The sequence below is a fragment of the Perca fluviatilis genome, chromosome 19 (genome assembly GCF_010015445.1).
Source record: "Perca fluviatilis chromosome 19, GENO_Pfluv_1.0, whole genome shotgun sequence".
NCBI lineage: Eukaryota > Metazoa > Chordata > Actinopteri > Perciformes > Percidae > Perca > Perca fluviatilis.
The window spans coordinates 31,471,263-31,499,137 of NC_053130.1; the positions used below are offsets into that span (position 1 = coordinate 31,471,263).

The following is a 27,875-nucleotide window of genomic DNA, read 5'->3' on the forward strand; positions in this document are numbered from 1 at the left end:
GCCAGGACATTGTTGATTGTTTACAGCTAAACTAAATATACATAAAGGGAATATTGTAATCAAAAGATTGTAACTTTGGATTGCCATATACCTAGATATTTCCCTCGGGAGTTGGTGGGCACCAACACAGAGCTTAAAGAAGAGGGAATATCTGACTTTTTACTCGTTGGGTGGACCGAAGCACAATTCCAAATTAAAGCTGATATTGCTCCATGTCTGCTGGATGTGTAAATAGGCAAATCTTTGCTCTAACAAGTTTGACATATCTACTTTATAAGTTGATTGTTGTTCAGTGTTCTGCTGCCCTTAAGTTGCCAAAAAATACATGTAGCCATGTCAGGCAGAAAGACACGCGGACAGCTTTTCACTATGTGCATACCCAATAATGGAATAGCATGGCTTTCTCATTTTGTAATGGCTTGCTGATTTGGTAATATGGGTGATATATTTTGTATGTGTACACATAGAAAATCTTTGTCCCATTCCCTGCCCCGGAGACGTCCGGCAAGCCCCAGGATTCTTATCCAACATGCTTCCCCTGAAGATGACAGGTACCCTTTTGTGGACCCGCAGCCGCTTCCTCTTAGAGCTTGATTAATGCCTTCAAATCTGATGCCATTATGAACCAAACCCAAAAGTTTTTTTGTTAAATAATAAAAGGAGAATATTTTTTTACATGGCACATCGTCACCCAGTACTGACTGAAATCCTCTGGGTTCAGTTGGGTCTTATTGGGTTCAGGCAGATGTCAAGCTCTTCCTCATATTCCCAGCTGGCACCAAACTCTTTGCTGAGTTGTGATATTTCTGATTAGCTGGGAGTGAATTTGCAACCTAAACTATTCCAACTTATTCTACTCTGATAAAAGTGTAGTGAGTGACTTTATCTTGTATCAAATAAAACAAGTATAATTTTAGCTTTATTTAGTGCAAATGCCTTTAAAGGAAAACAACATTTTGAGACATATGCTTATTCACTTCTTTTTTTTTTGCTGAGAGTTCGATAAGTAGATCCATACCACTCTCATATTTGTCTGTTAAGTAAGAAGTTACAGCCAGGACAAAGTTAGCTTAGCTTAGCATAAAGACTCCAATCAGGGGGAATCAACTAGCCTGGATCGGCCCAAAGGAATGGATTAACAAACGAGACATAATGTGCTAATCAGGGACCTGTGGAGGTGGATTTACATAGCCATAGCTGTTTTCCTCTATTTCAAGTCTGTATGCTAGGCTATGCTATATCTCTTGGCTTTAGCTTCATATGCATTAATGCAGATATAAGTGTGGTATCAATCTTTTCATCCCTGTGAATTCACTTTATTTTACAAAAATACAAGATATACTCACAAGCTATTCTTGTCACGTTTTGCAATTTAGCTTCCTATTGCTAAGCCTAAACTCCTGAGTTGTGGTCAATGAGCTGGACACAGTAAAAGTGAACATGATATACAATGTAGAACTTGTCCAAAAAAAAGTCACAGTGTCCCGTAGGCATAGACAAGTTCTACTTTGTTTCATACTGTGTCAATCACATCGTGTAAAGGGGGTTGCTTGTATGGTTTTTCAGCTTGTGGGTGGTGTTTTTCTGGTTTGTAATTTGTTGCAGAGTTGTAGCGATAGTTTTCGTCCCTGGTTGTTGTTGCCGAACGTTTGTCCTGTTGCTTTTCTATCCTTCCTTCACGGTTTTTAGTTCCCTTGTTTGTCTGAACTTAGTACTGGTTTTGGTGTGAAATCCTGCCTTGTTGAGTTTGCTTCCTGCAGTCTTTTCGAGTGTACTTTTTGTTCTGGGAATTGCATCTGCAGCTTCTGTGTGCTCGCCTTCTCCTCTGTCTTTAAGAAGTCCATCTTTTTCAAGGCTTAGTGCTCAGAAATGACTCTGAATTCATGATGTCCATAATTCATATCAGAAGTGTGACTGTGTGTGTGTGCATGTGTGCATGTGTGCCTGTGTGTGTGTGTGTGTGTGTGTGTGTGTGTGTGTGTGTGTGTGTGTGTGTGTGTGTGTGTGTGTGTGTGTGTGTGTGTGTGTGTGTGTGTGTGTGTGTGTGTGTGTGTGTGGCGGTGCATGTATCATCCTTGTCATCTTCATGTCCATGAATGGAGAATATGGATGCCACTTCCTACTCAAGAGACTTTAATTCACATCAGTACAAAGAAGAGGTACACACACACACACACACACACACACACACAGGCACAGTTACAGATGAAGCATGAGTGTGTGACACCCCTTATTCATACCACAATCACACCATCCATCACAGCATGCCTCCTATTTCCTGTTTTCCAGATCATAAACTTGTAAGGCCAATGACAGCCCGCTGACAGAGTCAGCCTCTTCTAAATCTAAATGATGTATCCTCCATCATTCTCTCTTCCATCTCATCCATCCTTCCATATTTTTTTTCTTCTCTTTGTGTATTGTTCCCTTTGCTCATCCACCATTCTCCAGGCAGCCTCGGACCTTGGAGGTACCTGTGTGTCAGGCTCCTGGCAGGAAGCTCCCTGACAGTGGCAGGTAAGGCATGTACTGTAGGCTCAGCACATGTCAAACAGTGGTGTATGAGGTCATTGGCAGGAACTTGAAATTACACGACCAACTACAAAATTCTAGTTGACTCTAATGCTGGTAGCTTTTCCAATTAGTTAGAGGCCATCTTTTTTTACTGTAAGTTAGTCTCAAGCCCCATTCATGCAGAATTAATACACAGTACACAGTAGGGGTGTCACGATTTAAATCGAAAACCAATCAAAATGAGCTTTCGATAAATCAAAAGCAGGATTGACGATTTCCATTATCTTTATTCCGTTATCTTTTTCTCTTTCCACCCCCGCCTACTTGCGCACATCCAAAAGAAAAAAACAACAGACACAGCGGCGCTTACCGACTGGTAGCATGCAGCTTAAGACAAAGGGTAACGTAAGCTTACCAGGAGCCTGCAGCTAAAGACACAGGGTAATGTAAGCTTACCGGTAGCCTGCAGCTAAAGACACAGGGTAATGTACGCTTACCGGTAGCCTGCAGCTAAAGACACAGGGTAATGTAAGCTTACCGGTAGCCTGCAGCTAAAGACACAGGGTAACGTAAGTTTAACAGTAGCCTGCAGCTAAAGACCTTCCCTGTGAGTGAGTTATATAAACTTAGAACAAAGGTAAAGCATGTGGGCTCCAACGAACTTTATGATGCATACATGTGCACCTAGTTAAACTAATGGTGCTTTCAATTGCACCTCATAAACTCTGAGAAACTCCAACTGGTGTTTTGGAGAATCGTTACACCCCTATTACAGAGGGATGTGGGGACTAAAATATTCACTGTGCTCAGCTTTAATTTAACTTATAGTTCTGGACAGCATTTTACCCTCAGGAAATTACAGGATATAGTTGTAATACACATGGACAATCCACAGGACGAAGCCAAAATCAAAAGACAAAAACCTCCCCAGGGGAGCGCGGGAGAGTTAAAGGGGAGTCGCGGAGGGAGAGACGTGAGGCAAAGAGACGGTGTGAGGTGAATTTCAATCAAAATCCTACATGAAACACATATTGATTCATTCACTGTGACTTACACTTCTGATTTCACTGCAAATAAACATCCACCTAGAATCTGTATTTTGCTCTCCTAATGATTTTTTTTTTTCTGTTATCATATTGGTTCCTAAATAAACAGTTCTTCACATGGAGAAAACTCAGATTCACTTTAAAATACTGGGACTTTGCCAGTTTGCCTACCCTGGAAATCCAGAGTTCTCGCGAGAGCACAATTTGAATTTGATCAGCGAGTCACTCTGGCATTCAGTAATGATGATCATTAAAGGGGAACTATGCAGTTTTAGCTTAATTTACCTTAACTGAACAGCTTCAGAGTCATTGGAATGGTTATATGACTTTTTTCGAGTTCAATGGTGGTCGTCTCGCTCCCCCCTAACGCCTGTGAGCGGAAAAACCACCCTTGCAACTTTCGGCTGGCGAGCCGCCGGCCTCAGCATCAGGAAATATCGCGTGATATCAGGTCTCGCGATGTAAGGAATTGCTTCATGGCACTGCACACATACGCCCATTCAGGAACCGGCTAACAAGGTAGTGATGGAGTTTTTCATACTATCGTCATGGCTGAGCCGGCAAAAAAGAAGCACAAAGCTGGGAAAGCATTGTTGGAGGAACAGAGAAAGATGAAACAGCAGACTGACCGAGCGAGGAGTAGACACGAGTAAACATAGGAGCTGCCAAATATCTATTCCGAAGCTGTAGGGGGAGCGCTATAGAGAAACCTGCGAGCAAAAAGTGGCCAAAACTGCATAGCGCCCCTTTAACTATGCCCTTGTAGCCGAGCTGCACCAATCACATCGGTGTATCTGATATAGGCGGGCCAGAGGCGAGCTAAACAGATGACGACAGCGCTGCAACGTCAAAGTCATTATTAAACATTACAAGATGGCTACGGATGAACAGCTTTGGCCGCTACAATGAACGAGTTAGAATCTGCTTTTTATCTAAAAGAGGAACAGAAGACGGCACTCCAATCATTCCTTTGCAAGAAGGAACGTTTCTGCTGTTTTGCCGACCGGATACGGCAAGAGTTTAATCTACCAGTTAGCTCCGCTGGTAGCTAAGAGTTTAATCTACCAGTTAGCACCGCTGGTAGCTAAGAGTTTAATCTACCAGTTAGCTCTGCTGGTAGCTAAGAGTTTAATCTACCAGTTAGCTCTGCTGGTAGCTAAGAGTTTAATCTACCAGTTAACTCTGCTGGTAGCTAAGAGTTTAATCTACCAATTAGCTCTGCTGGTAGCTAAGAGTTTAATCTACCAGTTAGCTCCACTGGTAACTAAGAGTTTAATCTACCAGTTAGCTCCACTGGTAACTAAGAGTTTAATCTACCAGTTAGCTCTGCTGGTAGCTAAGAGTTTAATCTACCAGTTAGCTCTGCTGGTAGCTAAGAGTTTAATCTACCAATTAGCTCAGCTGGTAGCTAAGAGTTTAATCTACCAGTTAGCTCTGCTGGTAGCTAAGAGTTTAATCTACCAGTTAGCTCTGCTGGTAGCTAAGAGTTTAATCTACCAATTAGCTCAGCTGGTAGCTAAGAGTTTAATCTACCAGTTAGCTCTGCTGGTAGCTAAGCGTATAGGGCTGGATACGTCACCCCATGTATTGTTGTGATTGGTCGTAGTGTTATCCAATTGCGTGCAGTGAGATTTTCAAATGCATGCTTGGTGCCGCCCCTCGAGTTGGGCCATTTTCATTACTCATTGCCAGACCCTTAATCTTTCGGATTCGGGACTGGATTTCCAGACTACAGTTTGCCTGTAATTAATACTGGGATGTGGGTGACGAATTACCCACATACACACTCTGGACAATGATGTTCTTACCATGTTAGCATACTTTTGTTTCTATTACATAGCACTCAAAAAAAAAAAAGCTTGAGGAAAAAAAGAGAGGGGGAGAAAAAAAAAAAAGGGGGAGGGTGGGGGGGTGGGAAGAAAAAAGGGGGGGAGGGGGGGTTTTTTTTTTTTTTTTTTTTTTTTTTTTTTTCCTCAATCCCATCTTTCTTACGATTTTTGTTCCTGCATGCTGCTGCTTCCACACTGTGTGGGCCTTTGGGTTTGTATGGCGTATTGTTTGTGTGTGTGTGGGTGTGGGTGTGTTTGTGTTTGTGTCTGTGTCTGTACCAGAATCAAGCCCACCTCCATCTTAAGGGGCTCCAGAAGAAAGAATGCCCCTCTGCAGCCCCTTGGTAAGGGGATTCCCCTTGAATGAGTGCCCCAAGTCCAACCCATTGACACAGAGGCAGTTGATTTACTAGAGATACTGGGGTGGAGAGGAACAAGACTGGGCTGCTCTCTCACTCCTTCATGCGTTCACCTGTTTGTGTTTGTGTGACCTGTCTTTGCCACATCACAGCCTTTGGCGCTGTTGCTCTTGTGTGTTTGTGGATGTATCTGTAGATGTACAGTATATATGTTGCGTGGATATATGTGGGCACTCACAAGTCATTGTTTAATCATTTCTGAGCGGATGTGTAAGTGTTAAGTTTTTGGGTAGATGTTAACAGGGGCAGAGCCAGACGTTGTAAACATTCGGGGCTAATTAAGCCATATAAGAATGCCGTAAAATCTGTACATCATGGGAAAAACATGATAAAATTGTTCTCCAACTGTCTTCTTCATTCTGAAACCAGAACACAAATGTTGAGGATGACTCATTTTCACTCCTGCCGCCTAGGCAAAAACTGTCTGATGTAAACTGCATTACTAATCTTGAAACCTGTTTTCAGTAGAGTTCACAGAATAAATTGGCAACATTTCCCTAGTAACAGAAATTTTGATTTGCCGGTCCAGTCAGAGAGACTGACGGGATGTGACACAAAGTTGAAGTTATTTTAAAAACCTAAAAGATTGAGGGCTTTTGAGAAAACATTCGTGGCTGCAGCACCAGAAGCCACCCCTTCGCTTTGCCCCTAAATGTTTAATGCCCGTTTTGCACATTTTGATTCAGTTTCAACCTTCCTCAAATAACATCTGAAAAAGTGTAATGGAATTATAACATAATTCATAGATTAAGCAGCAGTATATTATTCTCCTGCCGTATTCAGAGTATAATGGCAGAGTCGATTAGTAAAATGTTTTATACAACGCAACTGTGCATTTTTAAACATTAATACACAATGGAATAATGAAATTTCTTTTTTGAGAACATGTGATTGATCTGATTGGAGCAAAATGCAAAAAGACATGGAATTGACAAACTATTGGTAATTCACTGTGAAATAGGAAACACAGGTTTCCTGAATAGCCCCTGTTATCTGGTCTGTTGTGAGAATGGATTACAGTGAATGGATGTCTGCAGATATGGTGGGATTTGTGCTTGAAGGCTTTCACCTTCGCTATGTGTTCTTCTTGTGTTATTTGCTGCTCTTTCTGCAACAGGATCCCTCACCATCAACCCCTGAACGAGCTTCACTTTTCTTCACTCTAGAGAATATGTTGTTGATACTGATTTTTCACTAAACTATTGTTGCTATGCTTTCATTTTCCACAACTGATGCTTTTCCCTTAGCGACATTCTGTCACTTCATTTTTCACGCAACTTTATATATGATGTTACACGTTTTAAGACAAGAAAAATGAAATGCAGTGGCATTTCTAGACCATTTTAAATGGAGGGGCCAGGCTGGGGCCACATCCGATTTTAGGGGAACCAAATATATTAAGCAAAAGTGTTACATACCACCAACACTCAATAGATTTGGTTCTACAACAGGCCAACAATACACATACAACAATTAAACACAATAATACTAATTTCTACATTTTATTTATCACTGTACATGAATAATATCCCCAATTTAGAGATAAAGGTGGGGTTAAAAATGTATGAAAGTATTTGCCACAGTTAATCCTTCAGGTCAATTTCAACCACTTGTCATGTCAAAAGTAAACTGTCTGAATAGGATTAACTCATGAAATCCAACCAGAAGGGGACCGCAGTGCACAACCTGGATCACAAACTATATTGACTTTAATTTCATTTTCTCTCCATTCTTTTCATCCTTGGTTTTGTTCATTCTTCTTCGCTCCCCTCTCTTTATTTTGTGTCAGGGGCCACCTCCAAGGCGGTGCGTCTCTTTCCTCCTCAGTGACGTCCTCCTCAGCCCGCAGATCGAGGCAACTCCCACAGCTTCCCCCCCAGAGCAGCACCGTAGAACAAGGTATGCGCCGTTGTCTTGGGCACTTAACCCATGCTGCAGCCATAGTAAAAACAAACAAACACAGACAGCATGTAGAAACAAGAGATACTGTACAATACCATACAACAGACTGTACTATGGTCCAGATGGTGTATAAAACCCAACATGGTGTAATGCAATGCATTAGTTAAACATTACTCAAATCAATTAAAAAAAATATTTTCTATACACACACACACACACACACACACATTTAATTTTTATTTTTTTCCAGATATCCCCTATGGAAGAGGATTAGGGCCACATGTGAAAACATTTATTTGTGTTCTGAGTTTTATTCTTTTCTCAGCATTCTGATTTTTTTCTCAGAATTCTGAGATTAAAAGCAGAATTCTGTGGAATTCTTTTTTTTAAAGTAATTTAAAATATATATATATATATATATATTTTTAAATCAGAATTTTGAGATTAACTGCTAGTGGAAAAATAGTCCTATGACTGTGCTACTATTTACGAAAATGTTACACTCGCTGTTTGACCTTAATGAGGCGAGATTAATGAATACAGGTTGATTACCTGTCCATGCTGAAAGTTGACATCAGTGTTACTGGGTCCATCTTTTTCAGGAGTGAAGGTTTTAGTTCTGCAATCTGCAGCGCAGTGTCGGATTAAGTGGGAGTTTATTGAGTTTCTTGCAGGGCTGTCCTCGACCAAATAAATTCTTAGTCGACTAAAGGTGTGGACACATTAAGCCGATTATCGGCCGTTGGACAGTCTGGCGAGGTCAGTGACTCGAATCTGTTCGGTGTGTCCCGCGCCGTCGTCAGTCTGGGGGGCTGTCGGCGTTCATTTTGGCCGACCTGACATGTTCAGTCGCCGGCAGGGCAGTCGGGACTCACCCGGAAATGGCGAGCGGAATGAGGTGACTAGAATCTCTCAAAATCTTTTAAAACTGACCTTTGTTGAGCTGAAATGAAGACAGATTCAGCAACTGCACGGCCTATTTCTCGCTTAAATGTTTTCATAAACATGTTTCAGTGAACTATTTTAGTACAATATGAGATCGTATTCTGAACGGCCACCATGACAGTCTGGCTTTGAATTTCCAGAGAAAACAAACCCATGTGACGCGTTCGTCCAATTAGCTGCCGGTTTTCATTTCTTGGGCAACAATACAGTGTAGCGCCGCCTGCTGTTATGAAGACGTATTACGTTTCTCAAGTTGGTGTCGCCTCAGTGTGTCCCGGGGCAGTTTTTTGGACCTCGGGGACGCGACTGATCATCTCGACTGGCTTTTCTGTCAACGGTCGGCCGTCGGCTTAATGTGTCCACACCATAACACTCGCATGATTTTGTCTACAAATCGAATAATTGATTTAAGTTTTTCCCACAAAGAATCATGCTAAAGCACCACTTTAAATCTTGTGTTTAGCAGATAGGTGCTCATAAGTTTCTTGGAAATAAGTAATTCAGCATGAAAAAGCATAAAAAAAATGACTAATCGACTAAAGAAATCTTAGTTGGCTAAGACCAAAACGACCAACTTAGTTTCTATTATTTACGGTGTGTGTGTGTGTGTGTTGTGTGTGTGTGTGTGTGTGTGTGTGTGTGTGTGTGTGTGTGTGTGTGTGTGTGTGTGTGTGTGTGTGTGTGTGTGTGTGTGTGTGTGTGTGTGTGTGTGTAGCCCTGGTAGCAGAGGAGTGCGTTCGTCAGCTCCAGATGAGGGTTCATTCCAACCGGGCGTCAGCTGCTGCCACCACCTCCAGCCAGCAGGACCTGGACCGAGCCCTCAAGAACAAACGGGAGGTGGGCCAAAAATATTTAGGGCGCCGACAGTGGCGAAGGCCCTATTGAAACTGAAGGAATTCTTCTTCTTTGTTTTTTTTCTGCAAATGAATCGCCTTTTTGAGGGGCTTAACATACTCAAAAACTCACCAGAATTGGCGGTTGCATCAAACCTGGTGAACATTTACGTATTTTAAGTGTTTCAGGAATAGGCGCACAAAAATGGCTCGCTAGCGCCCCCTACAATATTTAAAAAATTGAGCCCCTGCAGTACGTTTAACGTAGACTAACGACACGTCGTACACATATCTAGCATGTCAAGACGTACAAAAAAGCTCATTGGAGCCATACCCTTAACGCAACAGGAAGTCCGCCATTTTGAATTGAAAGTTCGAAATGAGTGTGATTTTGGCCATTTCCACATGTCGTACTTTAACAAACTCCTCCTAGAGATTTCATCCGATTGACTTCAAATTTGGTCTGCACCATCTTAAGACGTTAAAGATGAAAAGTTATTTAAAGAAAAACTTTTCATGATAGGGCATGGCTGTGGCGGGGCGGCCATTTTGTGCGTTTCGCCATCGAAACAGCAAGTGGGTGTAACTTGAGTGTACATTGTCCAATTTGCTCGAAACTTTTCAGGATTCATAAGAGTCCAACCCTGACGACATCTACAGGCCGACATTGGCTCAAACTCACATTGAACTCAGCGGAGAGTTCCCTTTTCATTGGTGATGATTTGCAGTGTCTGAGTGACGCGCAAATGCATGGCCGCATGGAGCGGTGTCCGCCAGTAACCCCGACATGCAAGGAGGTGCGAGGGCCCGTCCAATGCTGCTTGCAGCTTTAATTTATTTTGGCTTCATTTTAGCCTGATGGTTTACTTTAACCCTTGTGTTTTCTTCCCGTGGACCATGCACAAAACGAACACTGTTTATGTCACTACGCTTTTGGTGCTTTTTTTGGCGTTTCTTTTGCATATAGCAGAAATTCTGAATTGTTTTGACTAATAAGATAAGATTAAGTTAAGATCAGAGGAAGAGTTTTGTCAAAGTTTAGTCAGGATACTGTTTTGAAACCATTTAAACCGTTTTTCTCAAATGCTATGAAACTAAATAAAACCATTTTTACTTGCGAAATGTGTTATTTTTGGGCAATTTGGGTGAAAGAAACCCAAATTTCCAATATAGGAACTTTGAAAACGGGTCAAATTCGACCCGAAGACAACACAAGGGTTTAAACAACTCATCAAGAGAATGGAGCGGGACTATGAGGGTTCCAGGCAGAGAGCATGAGCCATAATGTTGCTCAAGTGCGTCGCAATGAATTGCATTTACTGTCTAAGAAAGTAATAAATTATCTTACAGTAATGGTGAAGACCACTCAATAAAATGAATTGGTTCCAGCTGGGCAGTCACTGAAGAATACACCTAGCACCTCAAATACAGAAGTGTATAATCCATACTGGCTGCTTTTCCTATCCCTAACTTACAAAGAACTGACAGTTTAATGGCCATATCCTGACTTTCACACGTCCACATGCCAGTAGTTTCACTTTTTTTGCATGCATCATGTCAGTGCTGTCTTTGTGATGCATCACGCTGTCCCCCATCTGACTGAATGTGAAATGATTTAAATCTGACGGTATAGATCATCAGCACAAATGACTAAAAGTGCCAGTAATGCTATGATATGGATGAAAATGTGTAGCAGGCTTAATCATTTTGAGATTTAAGATAGCTTTTTAAATCTGTTACAAAATCTGAATTGTTAATGTCTGCAGACCAGATAGGGGTTTGTCTGATATAAGCTTTTGAAATATATTTTTTCAACTAATACTTATTATTATATTGTCTTTCCAAATGTGGAAAAGTGTAGTATTGTGATCATGGAATGACAGGAACTCTCCTTTAAAACTTTAAAAAAGTCCCTCCAGGATTTCTGAGATTGTTGAAGCCCAAAATGCCTGATTTTGTGGGAGATTTTTGTATAGTTCTTTAAAAATAAAAAGGAAACTTGTTTTGGGGAGCATAAAACTACTTTGGGCTGAGTTTTCCTAGTAACCTTACCAAAAAGGCTCAGGATGCTGCAAATGTTGATATAATATGAAAATGGCTGGTGGATTTAAGACAAAAAATAATTTATTGAATTAATCAAATTTCAACATATGTGTCAGTGGCTTGTTGATCTTTATATTGTTTATTTCCTTTCCTGGCCTGGGCTGGGACTCACATTCATACGGTTTGATAAAGTATTTATTGGACTTTAACTTATCATTGCACAATAACGAGCGTAGCTCTCCTCAATTTAGGTCATCGTGTCATCTCATCTCCGGTATTCCTTCATCCACCGTGTGTGTTTGTGTGTGTGCGCATCAGTAGTGGGGGGAACTGTATGAGCAGCAGCCCCACCCGCTGCAGAAAAATCAATTTAACATTGATGTTAAAATGTAGGCAGGACGGTCTGAAATTTTTTGCACGGTCTTTTGCTGTACGTTTTGTTGGTAAATGTGAGATGTTCGAGCCTCGTCTTCATATCGGAATTTCGGAAACAAGCTCTCTCTTATTCCCGCTTGGTCAGTGGCACTCAGAGTCACATTATACTGACTACACATTATACAGCTACATTATAATCACATTATTGGTCAAATTTACTGAAAAGTTGCGGCGATTGGTTAAAATTACGAGTCGCACCAAAGTCACGGTGATTGGTTGAATTTGCGTGAATTGGCGCGATCTCGACATCGCGAAATCCTGGAGCGACTGAATATGAATACTTATAAGGTGATATAACCAATGAGACTGTGCCATTACAATGCATTAAGGTTATGGGCTTCCTGTAGACCACCATTGTACTAAGACATTAAAATGATTAGTATATCATTAATTTGACAATATACTAAATGTAATGATTATAAAGAATTGCATTTAAGCTAGATAGTTAAAATTAATATTGCAATAAGCGACACTGTGGCAACTTTTAAAGCCCTACACATCCTTGTAACACCCACACAGCAATTTTACTTCTTTGCCTAACTTATTAGACATCTTCTGAGGGCTGTATGGTGTACTATACATCTCCCTGAGTCTCTGACAGTCCTTTTCCGCATTAGACATTTTGACTTGGCATTGCTGGAAAATCACAGGTGTAATTGGTGACAGTAATGATGGCATAGTTTCATTAAAATGTGCGATAAGCCAGGGAGTGCGAATGCGCTACGGCACAATACGATACAATACAATACCATATGATACGACACAATACAATACCATACAATACGATATGACACAATACGATACCATACAATAACATATGATACGATATGACACAATACGATACGATACAATACCATACCATACAATACGATACGACACAATACCACACCATATGATACCATACAATACGGTACCACACGATACGACGCAATACGATACAATACGGTATCATACGATACAATTTGATATGATAGAACTATATTGTCAGTTTACACTGTAACTCATTTTGCGTTTTCGAGCAGCTCCGCTCAAAAAAAGAGGGGAAAAAAGTACACCCTCTACAAGTTATAAAACAATTACACATATAGTACATATGAATTATAATTAGATCTTGGTAGAAACACGCATGCTTATTGGCTCACTGACGCTGATGAGATTTACTCTTTAGGTACTGAAATTTGGTATTGAATGACGAGGCATTTTTTGATACTCGATACTAAGGAGGCAATTTGGTCGGTGCCTAAAAAGTATCGTATTCGGTATCCAGCGCTAGTGCTACTATAGCAACATTTTGTGTGATATCTGTTTCCTGCAGCTCTACAAGGACCAGAGGAGGAGCAGTGAGAACATTTCCCATAAGTCCTCAGACAGTGATGTCAGCGACGTGTCAGCCATCTCTCGAACCAGCAGTGCCTCTCGCATCAGTAGCACCAGCTACATGTCCATCCAATCAGAGAGACCCCGGGGACGCTTCAGGTACACACACACACTCTACAATAACTTTGCTTTTATTGTGTATTATTGCTACAGGGTTACTTTTCAGTCAAGGAATAATTAAAGTATTAAAAACTGTCCTTTACAGAGATATTTTATCATGGAATAATCTCCCAAGTAACAACATTTTATCAAAGGAAAGGAAAGTTAATAAAAAAACAACCTCGAATCTCACCTTTACTTAAATTCTTATCTTGAGGTTTTATATCTTATTTTCTTTTGTTGTCTTAAATATTCATTCTCCAATTCTTTGTCTTTGTGAGCTACTTAGATGTTAGCTCTAAACCCGTGTTGTGTAATATAGTGTAATGTAATTTTGTTTATAGAAAAGAAAATCTTAGTTTTTTTTTTAAGTTTAAAGGCCCTGACACACCAAGCCGTCGGCCGGCAACTAGTGGCAGACGCCTGGTCGCCTTTGTCTGGGCCAAACTTTTGCACTGGAACACACCGCGCAGGCTACTACTGATGAAAAATAGCCTTTTGGCTAATTCTGGCTTTTTTAACCCATGGGAAATAATGTGTTTTATTAATTTGCACTGTCCCCTTTTCATAAAATAAACTGAATTAAAATACAAAACAAAAAAAACAACAGACTCTGCTTCACTCCCGGCCGGCAAGTGGGATGCTGATGTTGAAGACATGAAAGGGGAGAGAGAGAGGGGGAATGACATGCAGCAAAGGGCCGCAGGTCGGAGTCGAACCTGCGGCCGCTGCGTCGAGGAGTAAACCTCTATATATGGGCGCGCGCTCTACCAGGTGAACTACCCAGGGCACTCTGGGTGATGTGTTTTGATTCTCAGCAGGGCCATGCGCGCAACGGGCCGCCACATGATGAAGAGCACCAGCGTGAGCGGTGAGATCTATGGCATGGAGCACACCGATGGCAGCCAATCAGACACAGCGCTCGGGAGCCTGGGAAGCGGGATCAAGAAGCGACGCTCGAGCCTCAGCCAACGTGTTGTTGCCATCCTGCCATCCAGACGCAGCCGGAGTACCTCACAACTCAGCCAGACAGGTCAGAGAACACACACTGACTGACTGAGAAATCATCACACATACATCTTGAGTGACAACTTGTCTCTGGAGCGGGGATAAGAGCAGGTGGGCGGGTGTCAGATCTGTGCAGAGCGCCGGAACAACAAATCACAGACAGTATGATAATAGCATCCAAAACACGAGATCCAAAATACTAATGTTTAAAGATACATTAAACGGCAGAATACCCAGAACTACCTATTACGTCGTGGATATAACCAGGGTGCGATTTGTGGAAAAAGAATTGAATCCCCTTTGCAATAACATGGATATAGTGTCACTCGGCCAGCCATGCCAGAACACTTAATTATGAACTGCAATATAATAAAATAATCTTAAAATAAAATAGCACAACACAAACCACGATCTTTTTCCTAAACTTACCTAGTCCATACCTTACCATGACGCTCACTTTTTCTGGCTAAACTCCACTACCACGGCCCCTGAAAGGCCCGTCATCTGGCGGTGCCTGTAGCCGGCTCACAGTCCCCTTTTGGCGGCTAAACAACTGCCGCTGGTAGCCGGCGTTGCGGAGCTCTGTAGCGGCTAAATACAACCAGCAACTGCCACTCTGATTTTATCATTTTATGGCACTATACACTGTTCACATTACAGCGCTTTACTTAGTTTAAAATAATTCTATTTTAAGTATATAATATATGGTCTATTGATGAAGTAGCATATATAAATAAAAAGAATTCAGCAGAGGCAGAGATATGTAACACCAGAAAGGGGGAAATCCCACGGTCCTTCAATGTGGCCCAGGACATATTCACATGCTGCGTCCAAAATTCCATACTAACATGCTATTTAGTAGCTTAAACACAGTGCGTGAGTATGTCCGAAACCTAAGTATGAAACCAATAGTACAAGTACGCGACCTATTGCATACTATTTCCGGTAAAATATTGCAGTATACAATGCTGGACACTACACATAAATATCCCATAATGCAATGCAGTAGTAGTGACAATGTTCATAACCAAGGAGCTCTTCAACGTCAATAACGCTCTAATTTACATTTCCACATATTTCAACGACTAGTTATTCACCTCTTTCAGTAATTTAAGCATTATCTGGCGATGCCGCTAGAGCGGAGCTCGGCAGGGGTTACCATGGTTACGCGTCTTCAATGGCAAGGAGGCTCTCAGGAAGTGACGTTGAAAATTACAGCTTAGTGCGTCCGAAAAGATACTCACTACTGTTTAACACAAAAGTATGTTGAACGATAGTATACACCTTGAGTATGTAGTGCAGAGTATGCGATTTTGGACGCAACCATACACACTGCTAAAAGAATGTTAAATTAACATGTTGAAATCCAAACAAATGCGTCATGGGTGCATTATTAACGGATTTGATGCATTTTTAATCAATACAGAAACACACTGGTAGTTAAAGCTTTAGTGCGTTAACTTTTTTATATTATTGAACGCCCGTTTCATTCAAGCCGTTGCCAAATGAGTTGCTACAAAGCTAATTAAGATTATCAGCTCCACACAACTCTCTCTGTATCTCTCAGTTTGACTATGTTCAGAAGATTGTGTCGTCGAGTGACTTTCTCAAGCAGAAGCTCGAGTGAAGATAATGACCTCTTCTGAAGACTCCGTCATGTTTTTTTAATCCTCCGTGTCCTCCATGGCTACTAGCAACTGGGTGGGGGGGATGCACGATCATGGAAGGCTTGTATCATGTGGACACAACAGTTTCTTTTGTCATTACCTAGAATTCCTCAGGGGGGCGACAGAAACTACGCACTATGGCTTTAATGACAAAACACACACTCACATACTGTAAATAGAGACTTCAATGCAGATGGACAACAACCTGTAGGTCACATTTTAATCATTTTATCCAGTGTTGCTGTTGTTTCAGACGATGATGTTGCTGTTGTTTATTGGTTTTGTTGTTGTTGTTGTGTGTTATTTCAGAGGCGGCGGGTAAGGCGGCGGACAGACAGAAAGGTAAAGCAATAGTTAGACGGACAGACAGTTTGAAAGGAAGACAGTCAGACACTGTAAGACAGGAAGAAAGGTGAATTATACTTTACCTCAGGGAATGCTTCGAAGGATTTATAGGTGCCATTAATGTGAATTGTTGGTGCATGGTAAACCAAGCAAGGTATTCTATCATATAGCAGGATTAAATACATTATGTAGCCGCTAGGTCTTTTCTAAGATTCTTGCACACAAAACACATGTAGTTTATAAAAAAAATGTGTTTTATTATAAAGTTGATTGTAGTTGATTGACAGAACTGTTTCCAGTTTCTAAAATGTGAGGATTTTTCTGCCTTGAGTACCTTAACTTTTAATACTTCAGGTACATTTTCCTGATGATACTTACATACTTTGACTTAAGTAACATTTTCATTGCAGGACTTTTACTTTTTTTACAGTATGGTATTAGTACTTTTACTTAAGAAAAGGATCTGAATACTTCTTCCATCACTGTAAATAATAATGAATTAATAAAGCTTCACAATACACACTTTGAAAGGTTTTGAGAGACAAAGATGCAGACAAAATAGACCAAACGCAGGCAGACAGGGAGCCATAGAGAGAGAATGAAAGCAAGGGAGAGTTGTAGTTCTTGTTCTGTTAGACAGGTAAAGGTTCCCAGCACCTCCAGCCCTTCCTGCACTCTGTCTCCGGCACGCTTCCTTACTCCACCCTCTTCTGTCACCATTGTGTTCAGTTGTTCAAGAAGCCTGGCTGAATCAAACACCTTTTCCTCAGTAGTCTGATTGTTGCAACGGATCTGCCTTTTCATTTTCACTGCTTTCATTTCACTTACCAAAAGAAAGTAAATCTGAAACACTGGCAGTCTATTTGGGTGGACTGAAAAGATGTCTTGTGGTCATGATAAAAAAAACAAAAAACAGCAGGCTTTAGAAAAAACTCTGAACTGTGCACTGTATGGCTTTTATAACCATCTGAGTTTTCCCTTCACATCCCTGCCTAACATTCCAGATTGGGGTGGATTGCCATGTTATCTTCCTGCAGTGACCTCATCACCTATAAATAACAAAAGACATTCCTTCCCAATTTTCCAAAAATATATACACAAAAACTTGTTCTAGCCTCCTGAAGATTGCTATGTATGTATCTCCTACGGAAATTATGTTGAGATGTTGCTGAGGTCACCGTGGGATATTAATTTGCATGGGATGGCCTGCATATTGATGAATAGAATATATAGTTATCAGGCTTGTCAGAGTTACTACCTGGAATTCAGTGCCTGAAATGGGCCAATACTCACCAATACTGAATACCGGCACTTTACATTTTTGTCTACATGTAAGGGTACACATACCCTTCTTTTCTAATTTTTATTAACAGTATTATTAAAAGGCTGATATTTCTACTAAAATAGGCTAGAAATCATGAATTATTGGGGGGAAAAACAATGTGTGGCAATAAAAGTGGATCAACTGGAGTGCTGTCCTAACTGACGTTATATATTATCATACGCATTAAGGATCCAGCAGCCAGCCTTCAGTGTTTTTTAAGTTTCTATGTGAGTTAGTCTTATTTTTTATTTCTTATTTTTTTGGGGGGGAAACAGTCAATTCTATATGAAATCCGACATTCAGCACCTCAATATAGCCCGAATGGAATGATCATTTGTCATAACCACAATTTCATACACTGCAACAATTCAACTGTTAGGTTGGCAGTTGAATCAGGCTCCTTAGATCAAATCTTTGATAGTCGACTATTTGGGGTCACCCCTACAAGTTATACGTATGAATATACTGCTGAATCTGGCAAGCTTTTTTGGTCAAATTCAGGCACTGCTTGGATTAATGCAAAAGGTATGACTGGAAATAGAATTTTTTTAGCCTTTTTATATTCTGTACAAATGCAGGAGCACTTTGAGTTTTGGGTAGGTACGACATGAGATGCCTGATAACTGATAATAGCCTTTCTTAAAATGGCACATGCAAAGTCTATTTGTTTAATGCCTCTTTTCTGCCTTGTGCAGCGGCTTCAGCAGGTAAGAAGGTGGGCAAAGGCGGCAGCAGCATCCAGAGGAGCGTGGAGACGGGCATGGCTGTGGAATACCCACGGGGAGGGTCGGGCATGAACCGGCAGGCCAGCAGAGAGTCGACTGATGGCAGCATGAACAGCTACAGCTCTGAGGGGAAGTAGGTACACCCTAAAAGATAGACCTACATGTGGACACAGAATGCATGTTGTGGGGACTACATGTGCAGTGTGCTGAAGCACATTGTGAGAGCTTCACAAAGAAAAGTGTCTTTTGAAGGGGTGTCACGATTTCCAATTAAACTCGAAAATTGATAGAAATGAGCTTTAGTTTTCGACTGTCGTAATCAGAAGCAGGATCGCCGATTCCCCCCAGTATTTTATTCTCTCTCCACCCCCACTTACTTTCGTACGTCCGATGGAATAAAACTACAAGAGACACAGCGTAGCTTACTGGCTGTTAGTCTGCAGCTAAAGACATAGGGTAATGTTAGCTTACCGGCTGTTAGCCTCCAGCTAAAGACAGGGTAAAGTTAGCTTATTGGCTAGTAGCATGCAGTTAAAGACACAGGGCAACGTTAGCTTACCGGCTGGTAGCACGCAGCTAAAGACACAGGGTAATGTTAGCTTACCGGTAGCCTGCAGCTTGACTTTTCCAGACACCACGACCTCTACTTTAGATGGCGGAGAAACAACCTCCTGCTTCACTGAAGTCACATGTGTGGCAACATTTTGCCTTCCTTGTCAAGAGTTATGTGCAAACCAATAATCAATAATTTTACTGAAAATATTGAAAATGTATTTATTTAAAAATTATTTTATTGATTTAAAAGTGATCCTCCAGGGTCTATGATTAGAACTTCGTCCATAGCAATGGCCTGTTATTCATAGCAGAGACCGTATGTTTCCCCAGTAATGTTTTCCCCAACTTATAACATCATATGTGCATCGTATGGTATGTGTTCTGAGTGGTGATGTAGTAATTGTTGAATCATTTGTGTGTGTGTGTGTGTGTGTGTGTCAGTCTGATCTTCTCAGGTATGCGGTTGGGTGCCGACAGTCAGTTCAGTGACTTCCTTGATGGTTTAGGCCCCGGTCAGCTGGTTGGCCGGCAAACACTGGCCACACCTGCCATGGGTGAGTGATGGTTTCAAAATAAATATAAATGTGTAAAGATCATAATCGGTTCAGATCAAATTTAACGGCCTAACTTTTGATTTGACGTCACTAAGTCTTCTTAGTTTTTCTATTTGAAGATTTTTTTTTATATTCATTTAGTTATTTTGATTTTGATTTGTTTTTAAAAAATCTAATTATTAATTTTGTTTAAAAATGTTGTTATTTAAGATAATATACAATTTCAGTTGCACTTTTGAATAGAGGACACAATTGTCTTTTGCACAGTTTATATGAATAAAGGAATATTTTTCAGTCATTGCTTATTCTGTTAAAACGATGGTGGTAAAATCGTGAATCGTTACATCCGTACATATTTGTAATGCAAAAATGAAGCTAAGAGGCTCTATTTTAAATGTAGAATTAGAAGAATATTGCACTTTTTGTTAATGTACATAATGTATTCTGTATATACTGTGTATGTACTGCTTTGAGAACTTGGAGAACAGCTAACATGTGCAAACTCTACATTTTGAGATCAGGATCAAAAAGAAGTTTATGATCATTTTACAATAATTTGTGTGAATGTGTTTTGTATGTGTGTTTGCGTGTGTCTCCTATACATACAGGTGATGTTCAGATCGGTTTGATGGATAAGAAAGGCCAGCTGGAGGTGGAGGTGATCAGGGCACGAGGCCTTACCCCCAAACCAGGCTCCAAATCCCTCCCAGGTAAAACGCACACACACACACACACACACACACACACTCCACCACCTCCATCATTCGATCTGTCCTCTCTCTTTCTCTCTTTTTGCTCCCTCTGAACCCCATCCCTACATTCCCAGCTCCCTATGTCAAGGTGTACCTGCTGGATCATGGAAGTTGTAAAGCCAAAAAGAAAACCAAGATTGCACGCAAGACGCTAGAGCCGCTCTACCAGCAGCACCTGCTCTTTGAGGAGAGTCCCCAGGGCAAGGTGCTTCAGGTAATCTTGTGTGTGCGTGTGTGTGTGTGTTTGTGTTTGTGTGTGCCTAATAACACTGTGATCTCAAATAGCCTTAACGACCAACCATAGCTCACTTTGTAATGAAAATGTCCATGAAAAGCTTTGAATAGAACCTGGTTTTGATTAATTGACATGCATTAGAGAAAGCTTTCAGCTCATTGTTTAACAAAAAATGACCACAACATTCTATAATTGTTTCTATGCCAGAGCATTGTGAGAATTGGACCTAAACAGACGAGTAGACCTTGCATTGATACACATCTTGAATATTGAATATGCCTTTTCAATAAAAATGACTTCATTTCAGCTATGTTAAACATAATATTAACACATAATATCGACTCGCAATACAAATCGAATCGGCACCCATGTTTAGTGAAAGAATTGGATCGCAACAGAGGCATACTGTGTTTTCCCTCGCTTTGCGGAAGACTTAGGTGCGCGTATTTGCCGGGGGTTTTAGGCGTCCTTCCTCAAGAAAATGTCTTTTCAATAAAAGAAAATGCAATTTTTCTCATACATTTTGTGTCTCTTTGTGGGATTTTGCCTCTCTTTATGGGGTTTTGTCTCTTTTTGCGTCTCTTTGTAGTCCTGTTGTGTCTCTTTTTGGTCATTTCGGTTTTCTTCTGGGTTGTTTTGAGTCTCTGTGGTCATGTGGCGTCTCTTTGTAGTTGCTTTGTGTCCCTTTGTGGTAGTTTTGCATCTCTTTTTCTCATCATTTTGGACCGTTACTATCACCATATCTGTGTCTAAAACGCTGGCGAAGCTAGAACGGATACAGTAAATTAATAACACTCAAAAAGCTTAAACACAAAACTTAAAGCTAAAGAAGTCCAACTACAATCCTTAGATCTGAGAAAAGTCTTGTAATTACATTCATTCGGCATAGGTGCTGCCCAAAACTGCTCAGGTGCTGCACCTAAACCTGGCAGGTACAAACCAGGGCATATTGTCTCAGCCCTAATGTGTACGTGTTACGCCAGCTACGTGCATCGAGTTTAACTCCTCTCTACCATCCTCTCCTCTAGGTGATAGTATGGGGCGACTATGGACGGTTGGATCACAAATGTTTCATGGGTGTAGCACAGATCTTGTTGGAGGAGCTGGACCTGTCAAGTACGGTGATTGGCTGGTACAGACTGTTTCCGCCGTCCTCATTGGTGGACCCTACGTTAGCTCCGCTCACGCGGCTGGCGTCTCAGACGTCACTGGACAGCTCAGGACCGCCACCGGGCGTTCGGTCCTAGTGACCGAGTGGCGAGCGCAAAACCTTCGCCCAAATATCCCTCAAAGTGACAAAACAATGGACCACAGCTGCTGGACCAGAACTGAGCCGAGGGCGAGAACACGGCTCCCGAGGACGACAGCGTCAAAGCCCTCTTGGTCAACCAATGAAAAGCCAGACGAAGCAACAGGGAATTAGAGAGAGAGAGAGAGAGAGAGAGAGAGAGAGAGAGAGAGAGAGAGAGAGAGAGAGAGGGAGGGAGGGAGAGACCGAACTAGCCAATCAAAGCTTAGCTGAAGTCTGACAATCACGTCTCACACCTTCCCACTTCCTCCTCCCTATGCCTTTTTGTTTGCAAAGCTTTGCTGACTTTGTTTTCTCCTCTGGGCTGCAGCAGCAGCGGAGGTTTCTGTCCAACATTCTTCACTTCTCGCTACTGTCTTTCTTTTCTCCTTACTTCCTTGTGCAGGCCTTTATAAGAGCATCCGATCACAGTGGAAAGTCCTCCACCTTAGTAGCCCTCCGGCCAATCAGAGTAGAGCTTGCTGCCAGACCACGGGGGGGGGGTGAACATTGTGCGCGAGTTAGTAAGTAGCAAACAGTTCATTAGGCTGTACCGTCACGTAGAGGTTTTGCGGTTGTCTCTACCAGTGTTACCGAGCGGTTTGGCACGGTTTGGTAACCTCTTTAGATGAAGGGAGCGTGAACACGCACGTGCACATTCTTAGCCTTGTCGTGACATGAGAAAGCAAGCACAAGGAAAGCTTGACTCCTTTATTCGGACAGAATACAAAAAAGTTTTGCTCTTCGGGGAAACAAAGAGGAAAGAAAATAGAGGCCAAAATTGCTTTTTATTTTTTTCATTTGGAATAATTTTTTCTGTCTTTGTTTAGAGCTCAGAATGGTACCAAAAGGTGCAGACTCCCTCTGTGTATGTGAATGTTTTTTTTCTTTTTTTTTCGAGCGATGATGCGCCAATGGCCGACAATAGAGGCCATGTCCCATTCACCCGAACACCCTTTGCCCCCTCCCCTACCACGCCCCCACCCTCCGGTTTCCTCCCCTTCCTGACCCTTCAAACTCCCCCTGTAGGAGGGAGCAGCATGACTCTGGCCCCGGCCCCAAGCTGCATGCACGTTTCTTTTGTTCCGTTTGTTTCGTTTATATCTTTGTTTTGTTCTCTACTTTTTTGTGAAATAGAAGACGAGACAAAAATTTACGAACAATTCTCAAAAAAAAACTAAAACAGAAAAAAAGACTAGACTATGTGTGTTAGTCCCACATACTTTTAGGCCAGCTTGTATGTTGCATGTTCTTGTACAGTTTGCTCGTACTGAATATGAATACAATCCGAGAAAAGCCAAGCCATCCCCGCCCCCTAACAGGAGCGGACCAATAAGGGGGGAGGGGGGGATCAAAATCCGCCCAGGCCACGCCTTCCACTCTGGATCTGAATATCCATATTAGGAATTCTCCGGAATTTTTTTCTTCTTCTTTCTTTCAGTTTTAACTTTCGAAACCCTTTGAACAACAGTGCTGTTCTGTAGTACTGAGCATACTCGAGCCCCTGGCGTATGTGAGGGTGTAGCTGTCTAAACTGTAGTTTAACACAGTCGGGGCTAGAGACAGAGATAGAGAATGTGTGTATAACAGCTAAATGTATATGACCTATAATTATGAGTTTGACAGAAGTTATAAAGATATAGATAAATGAATATTAAAAAAAGAGTTTCTGACTGTAAACCCGTCACCGACACACACACACACACACGTGCACCTTGTACATACAAACCAGGATGAGGCTTGAACTTAAGTTATGAACAAACAAAAACATCGCTGACACACAAACATTCCTGGTCTTGTTGAAGGGAATTTGCGTCCTGTGGATGTGCTCGAGCCGCTGAGCGGCACCGAGCCACAAGGAGGCGCCAATAGGCCTTTATTTTTGTCCCAGTTGCAGAAAATCATGCAGAACCAATTGGAACAAAGTTTATTTCCTTCTTCTTAAATCCCCTTTCCCCCTGTTTATTACTATTGGTTTGGACTGGACTTCTAAAGCCAATAAGAATCTGATTTTGCAGACATTTTTGCGGATGTTTCTGTTGAAACCCTTGGCAGTGTGGCCGACTGCCCTTTCCTTTGTCAGTATTACTCCAGGAATACTGATTGTTTACAGCCCATGGCTCCCCACTCCCAAACCACAATTTTAGATGAAAGACTAAGTATTCACTGCAACAGTTCTTGTTTGTATAACAGATGTGGCTCTACTGATGTGTATGTTTTATATTCAAGAGTTCATTTTTATTATTTACAAATAAAAGACTGTGGAAGAAGATCATGGCTTTTTTGGAACGGAGTGGTCTCAAATTATTGTGAAGAAGGTGACTTCAGAGCCTTATTTAACATGCGACTGTGACAAATTTGTTTTTCACGGGTGCACATACGCAGAGAAAGCTGGAACGATACAAGGTAAACCTTTTACTCTTGAAAAAAATGCGCTTGCCATATTTCAGCTTTTTCTTGGATACACCACCTTCATGACTGAAGGTAAGAGAGGAGCTGCTGATTGGAAAAGGTTTGTAAAATGTCCTGCCTTGTTTTCCCGCCAATCAAAGCTGTTAAACATAGTTCTATGTATATTTGGGATCAGGCTGATCTCATGAACCATTCACACGCATTGCACCGAAAAGTAATGCACAGTAATTTGTATGTATTCCACATATTTTACATTATCACGTTACTGTTTGCAACACATTGACTGCTGGATCGGTGTTTTTAACCTTAAACCACAGTCTTTATACTAATGTCTAAAACACAGGGCTTTCAAGTAGGGGAGCAGAGTTTGTGTCCCGGAAGAAGTTAATGGGAAAACACAAGACTTTCACCCAGGAAATGGGTGTTTGTGTCCCGACAGCACTACTTAAGGTGACCGTTTTTTTAACCCAAACCACAATAATTTTTTTTCTTAGAACCAATATTTAATGCATAGGGATTTCAAGCAGGGGAGCAGAGTTCGTGTCCCAGGAGAGGTAATAGGAAAACACAAGACTTTCAACCAGAAAACGGGTGTTCATGTCCTGGGAGTACTACTTTAGGGGACAGATGTTTTAACCCAAACCACAATCTGTTTTTCTGATCTTAAAGTGCTCATATTATGCTTTTTTGGCTTTTTCCCTTCCTTTATTGTGTTATATATCTTTTTTGTGCATGTTATAGGTTTACAAAGTTAAAAAGCCCAAAGTCCACCCTAAAGGGACTTACCATCTCCATCAGAAAACACTGTTCTACTATTGTAGTCCAGCCACTTTTTAACGCACGTTATAATGCTCGCCTAGCTGCTAGCGCGGCACGCCCTCATACTCTGCTTCTGACTGGCTAGCAGTGCTTACCTAGCTACTGCGCATGTGTGACTCCCAACAAAGATGGAACAGAAGTGTGATTCCTCACTCTGTAGCTAAAACAGAGAGCTCAACACACAGGGTGAAAATAGGAGCTGTAGCAATGTGCAGTACAACAAAAATATGGTGTTTTATGAACATTAAACCACATAAACCTATTCTGATACAACCTCTAAATACAATTGTGAACCTGAAAATGAGCATAATATGAGCACTTTAACTAGTCGTTTTGGTGGCTAAACTGACATTCAACTTTTGTCGGCTAAACTCAACTGCAATGGCTCATTATTTTCCAAGACACCAACTGTAATCTAAAACTGTTGTAATTCAACACACAAGTATCAACAGAGTGATGATTTATGCTAGTTTTCTTAGTACTTTATGATAGCAAACTAAATATTTCTGGGTTTTGGACTGTTGGTTTGACAAAACGTTTTATTTTTGTATTTCCTGGCAGATATACATTATATCGTATGTTGAGAGTTTAAAAAGAGCAGTATACAGTATATGCAGGCTAGACTTTGACTGACTATGGATGATTATTGATAAAACATGTAAAACATTTACTAGCAACTAGTTCTTTGTCTGTGAGTTCTTGATCGTTTTTGTTGCATCTTCAGTGTGGACCTCAGCCCAGGCTACTACTGCCACCCTTGGTGTGACTTTGGATGACTGACATTTTTTTAAATCCATTCTGATACAGTGTGTATTTCACTCTATATTCTTCTCGTGACAAGAAACCTGTTTAATATGTTTAATTTTCTAATTTTATATTAATCATTTCCTGTTTATACTTAATATAAATATAAAAAATGACCTCTTACAGACACTATGTTAGCTGTGTTTCCCACAGCCCTGTTAGGTGAACCTTCATCAATTCACAATGTATGTTCTAAATGTATAACACTATTTATTATATAAAAGTAGATTTCATACAATTGAACTGTTAATAATAAGGTGGGTTTGGTCAGCAACCGTACTACTACTTCTAGGCTACTAGGGCTACTAGTTGGAGTGAAGCTGAATGTGTCAACTATATCCATTAACATTACTTTAAGCCATTACTTTTAGTTAACTATTTCAACCATTAGCTAACTATTTAAACTTTTAGTTTTTTTAATCGTTTCTCCATTACGTTAGCTAACTATTTCAACTTTTAGCTAATTATTTCAACTTTTAGCGGTTTTAATCGTTTCTCCATTACGTTAGCTAACTATTTCAACTTTTAGCTAACTATTTCAACTTTTAGCTTTTTAATCATATCTCCATTACTTTAGCTAACTATTTCAACTTTTAGCTAACTTTGTAAACCGTTTCTCCATTACTTCAGCTAACTATATAAACCATTAGCTAACTATTTCAACTTTTAGCTTTTTCGTTTAATTTCTCCATTACTTTAGCTAATCATTTGAGATGTTTAGTCATTACTTTTAACAAATTATTTCTACCATTGATTCATTACTTTTGGCTAAACTTCTGTCCTGGCTTGCTAACTGTTTTTACCCAGTAACATAACTGCAACATATAGTGTTCTGGTTTTACAGTGACTTAATCTTAATATGTTAATATGTCCAATATAATCCTAACTTCTATTTCTACTTTATCTACTCTGCGATCTTTCCACGTACCCCCTGGCAAATGCAGAAGTACCCCGGAGTACAAGTACCCCTGGCTGGAAATCACTGTGTTAGTGCAAAGTACTAATATAGTAGTTCAATACATACACGCATGGCTAGAATAACAGGACTCCTCAGGCTCATGAATGCTAATTTTTAGAGTTAATAGATATTTCACATCTTTCATTTGGGACTCCCAACTCATTAACTGCGTAACAGAAGTTGAAGCATGGCTGGAAAAGTGATGAACTTCATCTTTCTGCAGGTATAAAGTCAATTGGAAGATGTCATTCAAACTTATTTTATTCAGGACAGTTGGTTTGGGACGGTCACTGAACATCAAGTTAAGCGTTAACAATTTCTGTCATCATGCTGAGAAGCTTATTGCATCATCAGCTCAGAAAGGCAGGTATCAATTCTGACCTAATCATTATCATCATAACATATTCATGTATACTGACAAGGAAGTGCAAACGTTAAATGTAAGAGACTCTTTTGTTTCTAAGCCCTAGGGACTTTTATTTTCCCTTTGCATTGGCTCTCATTTATCCATTCATAGACACACTCACACACCAACGGCCCGGCCATCAGGAGCAACCTGAGCCTCAGTGTCTATGTGGACAGGGCCGGGGATCAAACCAGCGACCCAACCAGCACACATCAGGGCAGAGGTGAGTCCAGCTTATTAGGAAAGTCTCATAGCCATCCAGATAAACTCAGTGTTTGTTTTAAGATATGAACAGGTCTAACAACTTCATATGAGACTGAATGTTTTTCTTTGTCAGAAAGTCTTTAAACCATAGTTTCCATTATGTGACAAGTTAACTCTTTTGCATATACTTTCATAGTTATGTAAAATATACACAGTCACACTTTGAATTCAACTTTATTGTCCCTTAGGTTAAAATCGTCCTGAAGTCAACATACGATCAATAAAACATAATAATCTAACTAAAGCATGCAAGGAAAAGATGTCAAATGTGAAAAGAATATGAAAAAACCCACGCACACTCATAAAATCAAATGTTC

The 27,875-nt window shown here is 40.8% G+C and overlaps 1 protein-coding gene across 2 annotated transcripts in view; it reads left to right on the forward strand.

Annotated features, from left to right (window-relative positions):
• Positions 1–21,958, forward strand: part of LOC120547952 (regulating synaptic membrane exocytosis protein 1-like) — a 150,262-nt gene extending 128,304 nt beyond the window's left edge. For both annotated transcript variants that reach the window (XM_039783784.1, XM_039783783.1), the window contains 13 exons: positions 468–551; positions 2,103–2,159; positions 2,452–2,517; positions 7,598–7,707; positions 9,371–9,492; positions 13,282–13,442; positions 14,261–14,475; positions 16,427–16,459; positions 18,482–18,644; positions 19,508–19,620; positions 20,229–20,330; positions 20,447–20,586; positions 21,636–21,958. In XM_039783784.1, coding sequence (XP_039639718.1) covers positions 468–551; positions 2,103–2,159; positions 2,452–2,517; positions 7,598–7,707; positions 9,371–9,492; positions 13,282–13,442; positions 14,261–14,475; positions 16,427–16,459; positions 18,482–18,644; positions 19,508–19,620; positions 20,229–20,330; positions 20,447–20,586; positions 21,636–21,854 — 1,585 coding nt within the window. In that variant the 3' untranslated portion in view covers positions 21,855–21,958. The remainder of the gene's footprint in view (positions 1–467; positions 552–2,102; positions 2,160–2,451; positions 2,518–7,597; positions 7,708–9,370; positions 9,493–13,281; positions 13,443–14,260; positions 14,476–16,426; positions 16,460–18,481; positions 18,645–19,507; positions 19,621–20,228; positions 20,331–20,446; positions 20,587–21,635) is intronic.
• The last annotated feature ends 5,917 nt before the right edge of the window (positions 21,959–27,875 follow it).